The sequence below is a fragment of the Sander vitreus genome, chromosome 6 (assembly GCF_031162955.1).
Source record: "Sander vitreus isolate 19-12246 chromosome 6, sanVit1, whole genome shotgun sequence".
NCBI classification, from domain to species: domain Eukaryota; kingdom Metazoa; phylum Chordata; class Actinopteri; order Perciformes; family Percidae; genus Sander; species Sander vitreus.
This window is the reverse complement of record NC_135860.1, coordinates 20702160-20717201: the sequence shown is the minus strand read 5'-3', so window position 1 is coordinate 20717201 and position 15042 is coordinate 20702160. Positions and strand designations below refer to the sequence as shown.

The window sequence follows — 15042 nt, the reverse complement described above, 5'->3', positions numbered from 1 at the left end:
ATTTTTTTTTAAGAAATAGAACTAGGTTTTAACTAAAACTAAACAAACCTTGATAAGATGGATACACGATACTTTTTGCAGTGTGCAGTCTTGGTTTTGTTCCGAGGCTCCATTTCTGTGAGGAAGAAAGGGGGCGGGGATGGGATATTCAGATGAGCCCGAGTGACAGCTCCAGTTTCCCCCAATGCTCTGTGTGTCTGAAACTCCACTGGCTCCTTCCCCCCTAACTCCTCACTTCATAGTGCTGCGTACTAAAAACATCGGACGCTAGGGGATCAAGACGCATGCCACATTGCCTCTATGTGGGCACTTTAACAGATCTTTCGGGGTTTTTTTTCCCAGTAAGGGGGCTGTGGAGGGAGGACTTTTTTTATTTTCATTGTCTGATGACTGTTTGCACGGCTGATTATTGAGTTGATTGTTTATTACTTTGGCTGTTGTTGCTCGCCGCCCTGCGCGTTTTTTCCTCCCTTTTTGGAATCGGCGACCTATTCCGCGCTCACCAATGTCCTATCCTCAGGGTTACCTCTACCAGCCCCCGGGCTCTCTGGCTCTTTATTCGTGTCCGGCTTACGGGGCCTCGGCTCTGGCTGCCCCGCGGAATGAAGACTTGGCGAGGTCGTCCTCTGGCTCAGCCTTCAGTCCTTACCCTGGATCGGCTGCTTTCTCCGCCTCTGCCAGTGCAGGCTTCTCCAGTCCACTGTCATACTCCACGGATCCAACTACGGGATTCCCATCATACATGGTAAAATATCTTATATACACATGCATGAGTCTGTATGATAAGGCTACAAAGCAAGATAAATGTGTCGGCGAGTTAAAGACTGTAAGTGCGCAATGTTTAGCTGTCTTTCACTGGCGTACAGCGCGATTACAATCGGTACAGGTTTACAGTGTTTTTGTTATGATCCTCTCATCAGTTAATGCTTGCGGAACTTTGTTATGAGTGCACGTTTGCTATATGTTCATATGTAGTGGCCTACTCGTCGGGGTCTTACTGTTAAATCCTTGACCTCTTTGGCTTAAATGGGATTTTTAAGCATGAGCTGCAAATTGTAATGGCTTGACCAACGCTTAACACTCACCGCGCAGCTAATTGTGTAAAACAGAATACCAACTAAGATTTTTATGTGAGCCTTTAGTCTCTAAGCAGTTAATTTGTGTGCCATAGGAAATTAATATAACACAAGCTATTACTCTGTCTTCTACAGCAGTCATTAAAGTCACCAGGGGATGAAGTCGCTGACTTTATTCTGAGTTGAATAAACATAATTTTAACATGAAAAGCATGCCTTCCAATGCTAATGTCACAGGGCACTTCAAGCGTTTTAGGAAAGGTGCATATCAAGTGATTTGCTAATGGGATTTGTAATGCTGCAAAGAGAAGATATGTTAACACACTGGGGCTGCCACAACAACAAAAAAGCAGCAACTGAAAGAAAATGAGGAAGTTAATAGGTGATTATGGAAAATTGAAATGTCCTTTTTATTATCTTTACGGCTTTATTAACAGGAGCCCTGTTATTAGTTAATCCGATAATGATCGTTACCATTAGTTAACCATCAGTTATTTCCTGCGGCCTGCTTTTACGCATGGTGTGTTGCTTGCATTTACAGTTTATTTTTAATTAATAGCGTCAAAGCACAAAATTAACTATTGATAGTTTATTTTTTTTTCATTTTAACAATACACTGATCGTCATTGATCAAGCCCAGATGATTTACAAAAAAAACAAACAGGATACGATCTGCTAGTGCATTTGTATCACTCTCCAGCCTCTTTTTACCTGTTCTGACAGGTTTCCAAAAAACACATAGAATAAAATTGATTGTTTTAATTTAATTACATTTTTAAAATATGTTAATATGTGTGTGTGTGTGTGTGTGTGTGCGCTTTAAACTGCATTTAAATTATGTAAAGTTGTTTTGTAAATTAGTCATAAGCCACTTCATGTGACATATTTAAATTTGTTTTTTTTCTAAAACTCAGGGTTTTAAACACATCGCAGATTCATTACTTTTTTTTTTTTTTTTTTACTTTTCCCCAGAGCTCTCCATATGACGCACACACGTCGGGCATGGCCGGGGCATTAAGTTACCACCCATATGGGAGTCCAGGGTACCCATACCAACTCAACGACCCGGCTTACCGCAAAAACGCCACCAGGGACGCCACGGCCACCCTGAAGGCCTGGCTGCAGGAACACAGGAAGAACCCGTACCCGACCAAAGGAGAGAAGATCATGCTGGCCATTATCACCAAGATGACGCTGACGCAGGTCTCCACATGGTTCGCCAACGCCAGGAGGAGGCTCAAGAAGGAAAACAAGATGACCTGGGCGCCCAGGAATAAGAGCGAAGACGAGGACGAGGAGGACGGGGACGGAGAGAGGAAAGAAGTGGAGCGCTCTGAAAAAGCCCTGGATAACAGCGAGGCTTCAGCAGAGGATGAAGGTGGGGTATAATCTGGCGACCGAGCCAATGATCCATTTAACTATTCGGGGAAGGATGGGGGTTAGAGGGCGGGGAGGGGTAGGGTGGATGCCCATTTTATTTACTGCTCAAGATATTTAGTGCAGTAATACTGAGTAAAAAAAAAAGTAATTATATAAAATGATTAAATCATAAAACAAATGTCAAAATAATCTGGTTTGAATAATGTATCTGTATGCAAGAAATCGGCTCCATGCATGTTTTAGTAACCGTAATTATTGATTTAATTGTTTAATGAAAACGAGATTCTAGGACTAAATGGCACGTTAAGGTGAACGTTTTATTTTCTGTAACATGATTAATGGCAGGTCACTGGTAAAAAAAAAAAAAAAAAAAACAAGCATAGCAATCAATGAGTGGCCTTAATGTTAATGTTACTATGATGACATTTTCTATAATTATGCAAAAAATGAAATAATTTTAGTTATCATATATGCTTTTAATCGTAGCCTGATATTTAAACTGATATGAATGATTAATATCGTACTTATTCAAGCCTGGTTGGTTGTAAAACATGAGTGATTGCTTTGAATACACATGGACATGGAATATACTTTGAGTACAAGCTACATTTTCAGATTTTATTTGTTTGTTTGTGTATGTTTATTAGAAATTCTCAGCTTATGGATGCCTATTTGTTTTTATGTATAGACCATTTCTGCTCATTAATATATAATAGTTTCATTTTCTTTCTCTTTCTTTAATTCTAATATATCCTTATGTTTTTTAGGTTTTCCTGTAACTATAGGGTAAACTATATCTTTATTGTATGGGTCTCCTCTTGTCTTAGGTATCAGCCTGCACGTGGACACTCTGACAGACCACTCGTGCTCGGCAGAGTCCGACGGGGAGAAGGTCAGCTGTCGGGAGGAGCTGGGCTCTGACCCGGCCGGCAACAAATGCGACGAGGACGGCGAGGACCAGAACCACGACCCGCGGGCTCAGCTCTCGCCCATATCCGTCACATCATCGCCTCGAACGGGAGTAGAAGCTCCACTTCTCAGTCACCACCACCATCACCACCTCCATCATCTCCACCATCTCCACAGCCAGCGCGAGGATTTGGCCCGGAGCCTCGTCAATAGCAACACTATTCATACCAATAAATCGTCTTCATGCCTCGATAGCAGACCTTCTGCGCCTCAGAACCCTACAGTCAAGCCCAAATTGTGGTCGCTGGCGGAAATTGCTACCTCGGACCAAAAGCAGCAACATCAGCAGCCCGGGCAACCGAACTGCCCCTCCTCCAGCGGTGGCCTCCTTACCCCCCCTACGTCTTCCACCACCTCCCCGGCTGCCAGTTCCCCCTCCCTCTACCCGGCCCCCTCCATCCTTGGAAGACCTATTTATTACACGTCTCCCTTTTATAGCAATTACACAAACTATGGCAACTTCAGCCCCCTGCAGGGCCAAGGGATCCTGCGGTATACTAATTCATCTGGAGTGAGTCTGGTTGCTGCCGCCGCCGCCGCCGCCGCCGCTGCCGCCGCCGCCGCTGCTGCAAACGAGGGTCTGAGCTCCGAGGCGAGCACAAACCCCAAACACAGGCCAGACTCTCCCCTCGTTAAAAATAACCCGAACCACATTGTAGTTGTCGAGCAGCAGCAGCAACAGCATTTCAGATCCGCAAATTTAGAAGCAAAGAAAGGTACGTAATAAACGCGATGCGGTCCGCTGTTGAACGAAATGATAACCATTTTGAAAAATGTAGCCTATTTAATCTGGTGTTGAATCTTGAGATTGTATTTTTCTTAAAACGCGGGAGGCAAGTCGCTTCACGGTGGAAGTAGCCTAAAGCGAGTTCACTTGTTTGCAATCCAAATCAACTGGTTTTCTTTGCGTCACTCTCATGTGTCATAGCAGTCAACCCATGGCTGTTTCAAGAAAATTAAGACTTTTTTTTTTTTTTTTTTTAATCAAGCCAGCTTGCACGAGACACAAGTGGCAGAATCTGACACAATTTTGCAGATTATCACTTTTTTTTTTTAAAGATGAATACAATTTTAGGGCTGTAGCCCATGAGACTACATGACTTATTAAGTTAGATATTTACAGCGCAGTCGAAGCAAATTAACGTGTACTGTGGCCTACAGTTCGTTTTTAGCGCAGTGCATTTTCTGGAATAATCAATTTATAATTGTTATGTGTATTTTGGTCCGTCATTGAATCATTAGGTATCGCATTAGAAGGCAGGAGGGGTGTGATAAGAAAAGCATACTGCAAATAAAAGAGTATACACCTAGCTACATATAGAGACATAAAAATAAGCCCATAATGGACAGGCCCCAAATCGCACGCACGCACGCACACACACGCACGCACACGCACGCACACACACACACACACACACACACACACACACACACACACACACACACACACACACACAGTGGCAGCCTGGGAATCCAATAAGCGGAGAATTGTTGCCATAGCTTTGAGCAGGAATCCTTTCATGTTTCCTCTGATGTGTGTGTGTGTGTGTGTGTGTGTGTGTGTGTGTGTGTGTGTGCGCGCGCACAGTGGGTCCCAAACCTTATCTTTCAGCTAAGGATCATTATAATTTCACAGGGTCAGCCAAAAGCAAACACATCAGTTATTTTGCTCTGTGCATTCACACCGCAACTTTACACCTTCAAATGTCACTTAGGTTAGGTTACTTTCCTTGCGCATATTCAAAGCTTTGCCTACATGCCGCAGGATCTTCTACAGCCGTTTTTTTTTTTCTTTTACCGACAATTAGGCAGTGGAGGTTTTAATAAGCACTTGCAGTATAGAGCTGTTTGGGGTAAAGCGAGCCTGAGAGAACTTTGTGTTTCCTGGCCTTGTGGAGGGAGTCGATTATTTGATCGTGTGGGATTTTTATTTCCATGGTCTGCAGGTAGGTGTCACACTTGCTTTGACTATAAAGTGAGTAAGGACACCACCTTTTGGCCTCATGTTTTAACCCATAACCTCTACTCCAAACCGGATCTAGTGCCACCATATAGTCGGAATTAAAAGCTGCTACCGCTTCCTCAGCTCCACACAGGCGGAGACACTCTACAGCACGTTTGTCATATTATTACTGTATTATCTCAGTTTTTTTGTTTTTTGGATGCATTGTGGATATTAATTTCATATGCTGGTTTGGAAAAAAATATCTCCCATTATATGTGATTTACATGTTATTTCTCAGGTTCCTATAGTTTGCTTTTTTGCCACAGTATATCATTTTAGTATGTAATCACGTGTGGAAAACATAATTTGGCCTTTTCTGTGAAACTGGATTTCTAAAAGGAGGTGTCTTGGGACGCAAAGCGGACGGGACTGAAGTGAACTTGAGGACTTCAAAGTGGAATAGCCTACATTTGATATTTATTTTTTTAAATGATGGCGAAATGATGCCTATAATTTATGCAAGTTGTATTGCAAAAAAATGGGAAACTGACATCGTCTGGTTGTTTTGTAAATATATATATTATGGACGGTTTTTATTTGAGACGCATTAGGAACAAAGCTACACAATCTTGTTATCAGGAGTACTTTTACTAATTTATATCTCTGAATGTAAATAAAATAAAACGCGCTGGTATAGATGTACTGGCGGGGTATGATATCCATTATTCAAAGGAGAAAATATTAAACTGTTTTCCCAACTATCACATACATCTTGGGGAGTCATTCTTTTATTTACAACAGACATTTAACACTGAGGCATTTTTTCTATTTTTTTGCATTTACTCTGCTCATTTTTTTATTTTTTTATTTTGTCAGTCAGACGCAGATGGAAAATGCTTGATGAATCTCGCTTTTCATAAACATTATGAGTCTTCACAGATTGCACAATCCATTCTTTCTAAATGGACCATCATTTTCTATTTAAGGGCCTCATTCTGGTCAGATAATCTCCCTCGGCCTCATATTCACGACCTTGATTGGGATAAACGACATACTTATTTCATTTTTCTCCCCTTTTCCCTTCTCCCCTCGCCCTGCCACACATTTATTTTCCAGTGTGATTAATACAGCCGTGGGACGCATCGGGCATTATGGTCTCCCAGCGGGGCCGTCCCTGGAGCTTTTTAGCCTGGTTCAGGATGGGTCAGCCCTGCCTGCTTCATTACGGCACGGCATTGAGCAATCCATAAAAGTCTATCTAAGCATCTGCCAGCTCCAATGGGCTGTGTGATGGGCCCTAATCGGACAGGCTTTCCTCTGCTTTTCATCATTGCTTGGTTATTACAGCGGCTCAGGACACAGCTAATTAAACAATTTAGAAGAAAAACAGCTTAGGTCTAAAGAAATTCATTATTAGGGTTGTTATTATGATTATTGCAATTATTATTTTAAACACTTCAACACCCCATTCTAAATTTATTTTTGGTACAATTTTTATGATTGAGAAAAGTATTTCCAATATTTAGTCACCCACAGTTGTGGCCTTGTAGAGTGTGAAATACTCAAAGATCAAATATATGATATTTCCATCCTCCAAGAGGAGGCCTCCATCATCGCTCCCAGCCAGACTAAAAGCTAATCCTTCATTTTCCAGTTGAATTTGAGCTTGAGTGTTGTCCAAATCTCAAGGGACTCCCTTTCACCTTGGTTTTCCTTCTTCTCCCCCCCCTCACACACACACACACACACACACACACACACACACACACACACACACACACACACACACACACACACACACACACACACACACACCCTTCTCTCATCCAAGGAAGTAATATTTGGCTGCCACCAGGGATGTAGTGGAGGGTAAACCCACCAAAACTCAGTTAACCCACCTTTTAGGCTCACTCAAGTCTTTGTGACATACATTCATGGTTTGCTTTGCAGTGCTTAGTGTCACACTGTCAGAAATGTTATGAAAGTAGAGTCGTTTAAGGAGAAAAAAAACATTCAGAGAGGAATTTCTTTCACAACTATTGTTGATTTTTATTTGAATTGGGTGTTTTCCTTTCAAACACAACTGCTGGGTACTGATGTAGTTTACCTACCTTTTTATTTACCTTCACTGAGAAAGCTGAAAGCCACCTATGGAAGTCATTCACACTATAGCCCTTGGCTAGCTTCTCCTTCTTCTTCAGCCCAAACGCTTTCATTAGGAGTTGAGTTATTGAAATGCAAGCTTTATTCTCAGGTGGGTTCCTCCGGGGCCTCGGCACTGTTGTCAAATAGCACCAGAGGCACTCTCTAAAGCACACACAGAGGCCCTGCCTCTCTCTCTAACTCTCTATCTCTCTCTCCCTACCTTTCTCTCACATGCTGCTGCACCCTCCAAATGTCAACATTTGTTCTCAATTAAAAGAGTTATTGTTTCTGTTAAAATTGCTCAGCAACCGGTCGCCTTTGAACACATGAAAAGAAACTTCCACCCCACCTCTTTGTTTGATTGAGAGCATTGGTAGGTGAAAATGGGAGCAAGGCGTCACGCACATGACAAACCTTACATGCACATGACAAACCTCAAGCTGTGAAGCCTGTTATGAAACGATTGTGAATTTATGCCACAATTAGTCACAATTGTACAGAGGCATTTCCATCCCTTTTGAAGAACCGCTCTTTGCCTCATTTTCATTTAACTGTTAGCAGAAGAAACCAGGGCACCCTTGACGGTCTAGATATTGATCCACAAGGGCAATACAGACAATTTAGTCTATTGCCAAGTCTACTGTAGAGTATAAGGCCTAGCTAAGCCTTTACTTTAGAGCAAGGGGACAATTTAAACATATCTAGATATGGTTTAATTCCATGCATTGCATATCAAATATAATCCTATCATATGGTAGCTTACCAAAGAGGGTGTGTTCATTCATGCTAAGGACTAGTTGTCATTGCAAGCTAAATTGATGGTATCGCAGGGCTCATAGGCTTCATGTGAGTGTAGACTGGAGAGCAAGTGGACTCATTCCCCTTATCGTTGATCAAATAAGCAGCTCGTATATGCAGATAATTCATGAGCTCTTTGTATCCGTTATCCTCCCATCAACCCTTTCTCCTCCAAAATGCTTCAGACATTAATCTCTGATGCACACCTGTGTGCCACTCCAACAGGAAGTTAAAGTAGCTAAAGTTTTATTATAGCAGTAGAGCATTTATTATGTTTTGCAAACAGTAATTGTTGTAGTTAATGTGGTGGGGTAGACCAGAAGGAATTGATGAATTTGCTACAGATAACCGAGACTGAAAGAAAAACGGTCAGGCTGTGTGGATAGAACTGCACTTATTTCTCTCGTGGGCTAGTCTATATCCTCGACGTTCCACTTCCGGGATTGCTCCGATGACGCAGGAAATTCCGCCGGGTGCATGTATGTCCGTTTCCTTCCGCTTTCTTTTTTGTTGGAATTTTAAACTCTGGTGGATTTATGAGGACTATGGTTAACTGCTTCTCAGATCTCTGCAGCGTAAATCCAGACAACTAGCGAGACTATCTGTCCAATCTGAGTTTTCTCTCGCACAACTATTTTACAGCGGCTCTGTGCGGAGCTTAAAGCCGCCCATGACGATTGTGATTGGTTTAAAGAAATGTCAATAAACCAGAGCATGCTTTTCTCCGATCCCGGAATGCTGTGTGGACTAGCCAGACCCTCCTCCGCTCCGCAGCGTGTGGAGGAAGGTCTGGCAAAGCCAGACTTCTTGTGGGCAGACACAAGCTGAAATAATTAGCCCTTTCTTTATTCTAGTAGTCATGTTTGGACAATCATTTAAGAGAAAATTGCAAAACAAATGTTTTCAAAGGTTCTTCTGGGATAAGAACCACCAGACATTTCTGTTATCCAGTTGGAATTGAAATACATAAACCTAACTTTAATAGCCATTGCACATCCACGGATATCAGTAACAGTTCCAATTATGTTTCAAAGCACATTGGCTGCCTTTATTAGATGAAGAGGGAATACATGTGAGCAAACCGTTATGAAAAGCATTTTACCCTTTGATTGAACCTTTCTTAATTCCACCCTTTCTGACACTCATATTTTTCATGGTAAATCCAGCCGTTAAGACCTAACCATAAATACTGGTGATGTCCAGACTTAACCGTGAGTAGCACTAATATTCAGGGGAGAGTGAGAGACGAAAGAGTGGCGTACAAATCAGGTACAGGTGTGTTTAATAACGCACATCAAAGTGGACGGGGGGGCTTTAAAAATGAGTCCGGGGTCCTGTCCTCTCGTAAACGTGTCAGGTGAAATGTTCACTACTCTGGATGATCAAGGGGAGTAAGCTGTGCAGGATTTTGACACACACACACAAGGCTACACGCACACACACACACACACACACACACACACACTGATCCTCACATGCTTCTCACTCCCTACATACACACACACTCTCTCAGACTGAGAGACGCTAATGCTTGTCCACACGACAGTCTAAACAAGGCCATTAGGAGCCCTGACTTCCACTCCTAATTGACAGTTATGTTTAATGCCTGTGGTGAGTAAACACTTCAGAGTACTGGACTGCACCTTTGGGTTGTAAATCAGGCAAAAACTGGAAGCCCGTGTTGGAAGCGGCTGTGAAAACTCCTGTAAAGATGAATGTAAAAGGTGAGGTGCAAAAGACTTTTTGACAAAGTTTTTTTGTGTGAGCGCACGTCTGTATGAATGTTTTTTGCACTTATTATTCGCAAGTAAAACCACATAATACAACATGCATGCTTCTTTTTGAGAGTTTGCATGTGTTAATGGGAACTTATGTTTGTCCTAGTATAGTTGCTCTATCACTATTGGTACAGCAACTGTACAACAAATCCAATACAGCATGCTTATCATTTTGTCACTAAAGAATTCAGCATCCTCCATGATTTACACATGTAAATATACCACAGCACTCCTCTCACATTCCAGTAAATCATACATTCTGTTTAGGTGTTTGAATGTCATCGTACATGCCACAACAATGGAATGCAAGACAATTTAAGTATAAAGAAATATATGAATTTTGGAATCAGAGGTTAGAGTAAAGAAAGACATGTATGACTGAGTGGTGACATGAGATAAGTTAAGAACAGTAAAAATATGCTACTGTTATATAGGTACCACCACTCTTCCTCTCTCTGTCAATAGGTAACACACTCACGTTACAACACACACATACAATACTAAATATGCTCAGTAGAGTCATGCACTACACACACCAACACATTCTCACACACACCAACACATTCTCACTCCCATCGCGTCAAAAAGGGATGCTTGGTCAGGTGCCTTTTGCCATTTTTTATTGACGCAAAAAGTCTCCTTTGGCGCCATATTTTTAGACGTGCTTGGCCGGGACTCTTCAATTATCAACGCATCAATTTTTTTTTTTTGGGGGCATTTTGGGACAGCTGAAGACATAAAGGGGGAGAGAGAGAGGGAATGACATGCAGCAAAGGGCCGCAGGTCGGAGTCGAACCGGCGGCCGCTATGGGCGCGCACTCTACCGGGTGAGCTACCCAGGCGCCCCTTGGCATCCATTTTTGACGCTCTCGGGACTCAAGTCTAGCCCATATTGACTTGTTGTCACTTTTTTTTATACAATGGGTTGGGACGAATGTTTAAATATACGTTTCAATGACACGTGGCACAAGAACGGGACACAAACCCCGGTCTCCTGTTGTTGAGTATGAAAGATTTTTGTTCTTTCATACTACTCCTTACCGTTGTCGCCCTTACAACGCCGCGGTCAAGCTACTGCTATGCTATCCTACACAGGCGCTAAAGGGTGATTTTTGCCACTGCCACTGACCAAGCATCATATCATCATATCAGTATTTCACTTGTTTGTGTTAGTATAAGAACTAGTCAAGATTAAAAATAATGAAGGAACACAGTGACAGAAGTTAAACTCATTTTATCATGTTACGTTAAAACCGTTTGGTTTGAGTGACTTAATACTCCTGCTACAGTAAATGAATAAATAATCATTTAAATATACAATTTTAATGTAAAATATATCAAATATGTAAATAGAATGGAAAGAACAGGGTTACATCCTGCAACATAAGGAAAAGCTTGCATAATACGGAAACTTTCAACATCTATTTTACATGTATTGCAGTGCTTTTGCATGATTTATTCAAAACCCAGCATGTGATTTAATTCCAAGTGACACGTATTGTTCAATTGTTTACCATACTTTTTTACATGACTGCATGTGTGTTTGTGGAGGTGTTTATGTGTTGCCATGTATAGTGCTTCTCTACACGCTGTGATATGCGTCTAAGTGCTGTTAACACTCAGTTAAACCTCCATCCTGAATTGCGAAACTGTCAGCTTTTAAGATCAGTGAGTCCAACAAGTGGATGAGGCAGACATGAGAAAACGTTGGTTTTCTCTTCCTGTCTGTCTGGAGTGTTTTATAAATGAGCTCAACCTGTCTGCACAGAACCTTTTTTTCCCCATCACGTACTCTGTGAGACATATCAGGGAAGTGGTTCATGTTAAATAGTATCTGTCAGACTTGTCGGCTAATTAAATGAAGCTTTGCTTAAAGCGTACACTTTGGTGTCATGACTTTTCATTTGATTCTACAGCTTTCAACCTAAGCTACTTTCACTGAGTAATGGGATAGTGTGCAAATCAAGCAGCATTAAATGTAAATGTATTGAAGAAAAACTGCGACCCAAGATGCTCGTTTGATGAAAATAACCCAGAAGACATGCCTTGAGGCACAGTTCGACGCACTGTATATCTTCTGTCAAAATGTTCATTTTAGGCATACTCTTTTAACATGTTGAATCACTTCAAATTATATCTAGATGTAATAAATCAAAGGCAGCTGAAGAAGCCTCTTGGATGAGTTGGGGAACATGTTTAAGACCAAAGAGCAAGTCCAGTTGCTTTGACTGTAAGATATGACCTGAATAACAGAGAGACATGAGAATCCAAAAAATCCACATATTAGACATTTATCAGGTTAAGTTCAATCCATGTGTCCATTTTGATGTGTCAAAACAACTGTATTACAAGACAAGAATTTACTGGACAATTCTGTAAAACTGCAGATCAGGTTAAGGTATGGTTAGGTTTAGACAAAATCCCTTGGTTAAGGTTAGGCATCAACAACAAAAATCATGCAAATAAGACAAACATTGTCACAGGAGAAAAAAAATAGTCTCTCTTAGTCTGATTTGCTACATGCCCATACACCTCCCTGACCTCCTCTCGAATTTGCGTTTCGTAGTATGGCAAAGGAATGGTTGGATTGGTTAGGGTTAGGGTAAGCATACCAGGGTAAGCCAATCAGACGCACAGTAAGACAGAGTAGGGCGGGACATTCCTGAGCCATCCTAGGAAATGCAAATTTGTGACCTCCACACCGTTTGCACTTTGCTACATGAGGGCAGCAGTACTACAGTACTTCCAGCATTGGCACTGAACATTGGAACTGGACATACATGGTGAGGTGCAGAAACTGCCTTCCTTTCTAGGGATATAGTTGGCTATTTCCGTAGAAAGGAAGGCAGCAATCAAGTGACTGTTTGCAAATAAGGTAGGCTTATTCATGTTAATGTACCCTGGATACCAGCCAACATGATATTTGAACAAGATGGCATAACATAAAGCAAGTTAAGGCATGGCAAGGCAAGTTTATTTGTATTGCAGCTTTCAACAAAAAAGAAAGTTCTGCGTGGAGCCTCCGCAGAACCATAAAATATCATATAAAATATCAAATATCATACTTTTCTGGTACTGCGAATTCAAAATCTGAGCAATGACAAAACTCGTCCCATTACTTTGACTGTTCAACCCAGCAATAGCACTGTATCAGAAAATCTGGCTTCCTTATTTATTTCTATGAAGGCCAAAAAAATAAACAAATGCAAGGTTGTCTGGCACAAAATCTGGCACACCTTTCTGTGCATCTGGCAAAGCATTGTGTTGGCCAATCACATAAGTGCAAGTAGATTTCTTTGTCACTACACAATGTTCTGATGGTATTAGAAGGATACGGGACACACAGAGTAGAATAGCAGATTTGGGTGCACTAGTCTCGCATTGCCAGACCTTCCTCCACAGCGTTGCGGAGGAGGGTCAGGCTAGTCCACACAGCAACCCGGGATGAGAGAAAAACTTGCTCTGGTTTATTGGCATTTCTTTAAACCAATCACCAATCACAAACATATGTAAGGTTCACAACCCTGCCTACGTAAACACACCTCTGAATATAACATTTCACAATTATGCCACGGACAAGGCTTGCACACAAGCAGCAAGCAACAAACACAATTTTGTGCACATTTCAGCCTCAGATTCTAAGATTAACAAATGCATGCTGCCAGTTACACATTGAAAATTACAATTAACCCACAGCAATTCTGAAGGGTGCTATGGTTATCCTAGGGGTAGCTATAGCACCCACAAGCCCCTCCCTGGCACCGCCAGTGCCGCTAGTGCACAGTAGGCTTAAAGTAAGCATCATGACATCACATCAGGTGTCCCATTTGAGTGGCATGTCAGAGCGCCTCGTGCTCTTTTTTTTACTAATTTAATTCTTGATTAAAAGAGGGGCCATAAGGACATCAGAAATTGGCAGTTGTAAATGTAAGTAGCAACGTTTCTAAGCCATTCATCAAAGTGGAGACATAAGAACCAAGATAATACTGAGGAGTTTATTAAAAAGAGCAAATGTATACCAATACCAGGGCCATCATCCAATGCCTTTCAGATCATTTTAGAGCATGATATGATTGTGATAATATGCCATCTAATGTAACTTACTGTATTTCTTGTTGTAGTAAGTTTGCAGCTTGTATCGTCATTGTTTAATTTATAAGTTTTGTAAGGTCAAACCCAAAGTTCCTCAGTGTGTCTCCATCACAAACTACATGAAACATAATCTTCAAGCCATAGTCACAAGTTACTGCCTCCCCACCTCCACACCAGCAACCACCCCCCCCCCCCCTCCTTTCCTTTCTCCAATGGTACTCCTCCCGTGCTCTAAATAGGGTTGTTTCCCAAGAGGTGGGGAGAAGGAGAACAGGGAGACTGCACTTTGCCAAGCACATCCCTCTCTCTTCCTCTCTCTCTTTGCCTTCGTTCATCTCTCTCTGAGGACAATCCTCTTTGACTCCCAACCCACCCAGGAATATTAGTCTTATTGCATTTAATCACTGAATCCTAGCACCCAAAAGATTTCAATTCATTAAAGGCACTCAGATATTCAGGCCAGCTGCTTCCTGGCGACTGGCTAAAGACAAGGTGGAGACAGACAGGCTCTGTGTGTGTGTGTGTGTGTGTGTGTGTGTGTGTGTGTGTGTGTGTGTGTGTGTGTGTGTGTGTGTGTGTGTGTGTGTGTGTGTGTGTGTGTAGGTATGTGTGTGTTCTCTCTCTCTCTTTCTCTGTGGAGACAGGGCAACCCAATCCTCAGCAATGCCCTGGCTGTGCTCAGCACAATTCGGCGACAGCTATACCTAATCACACTACACGGAGGTGGTTCTGCTTATACCCTGTGATTGTATGTGTGTGTATGTGTTTGAGGTGAAGGAACGTGTGTAGAAGAGTGCACAGTCTGCGTACACATACGACTGTGCATGCACATCTATATGTATGTGTACATACACACACA

At 41.9% G+C, this 15042-nt stretch overlaps 1 protein-coding gene across 1 annotated transcript; it reads left to right on the top strand.

Moving 5' to 3' along the window:
- Positions 1-505: 505 nt before the first annotated feature.
- On the top strand, positions 506-4149 carry irx2a (iroquois homeobox 2a). The gene is made up of 3 exons (XM_078251907.1): positions 506-745; positions 2049-2454; positions 3284-4149. Exons 1-3 carry the CDS (start codon positions 506-508, stop codon positions 4147-4149), a joined length of 1512 nt encoding a protein of 503 aa, XP_078108033.1.
- Positions 4150-15042: the final 10893 nt, after the last annotated feature.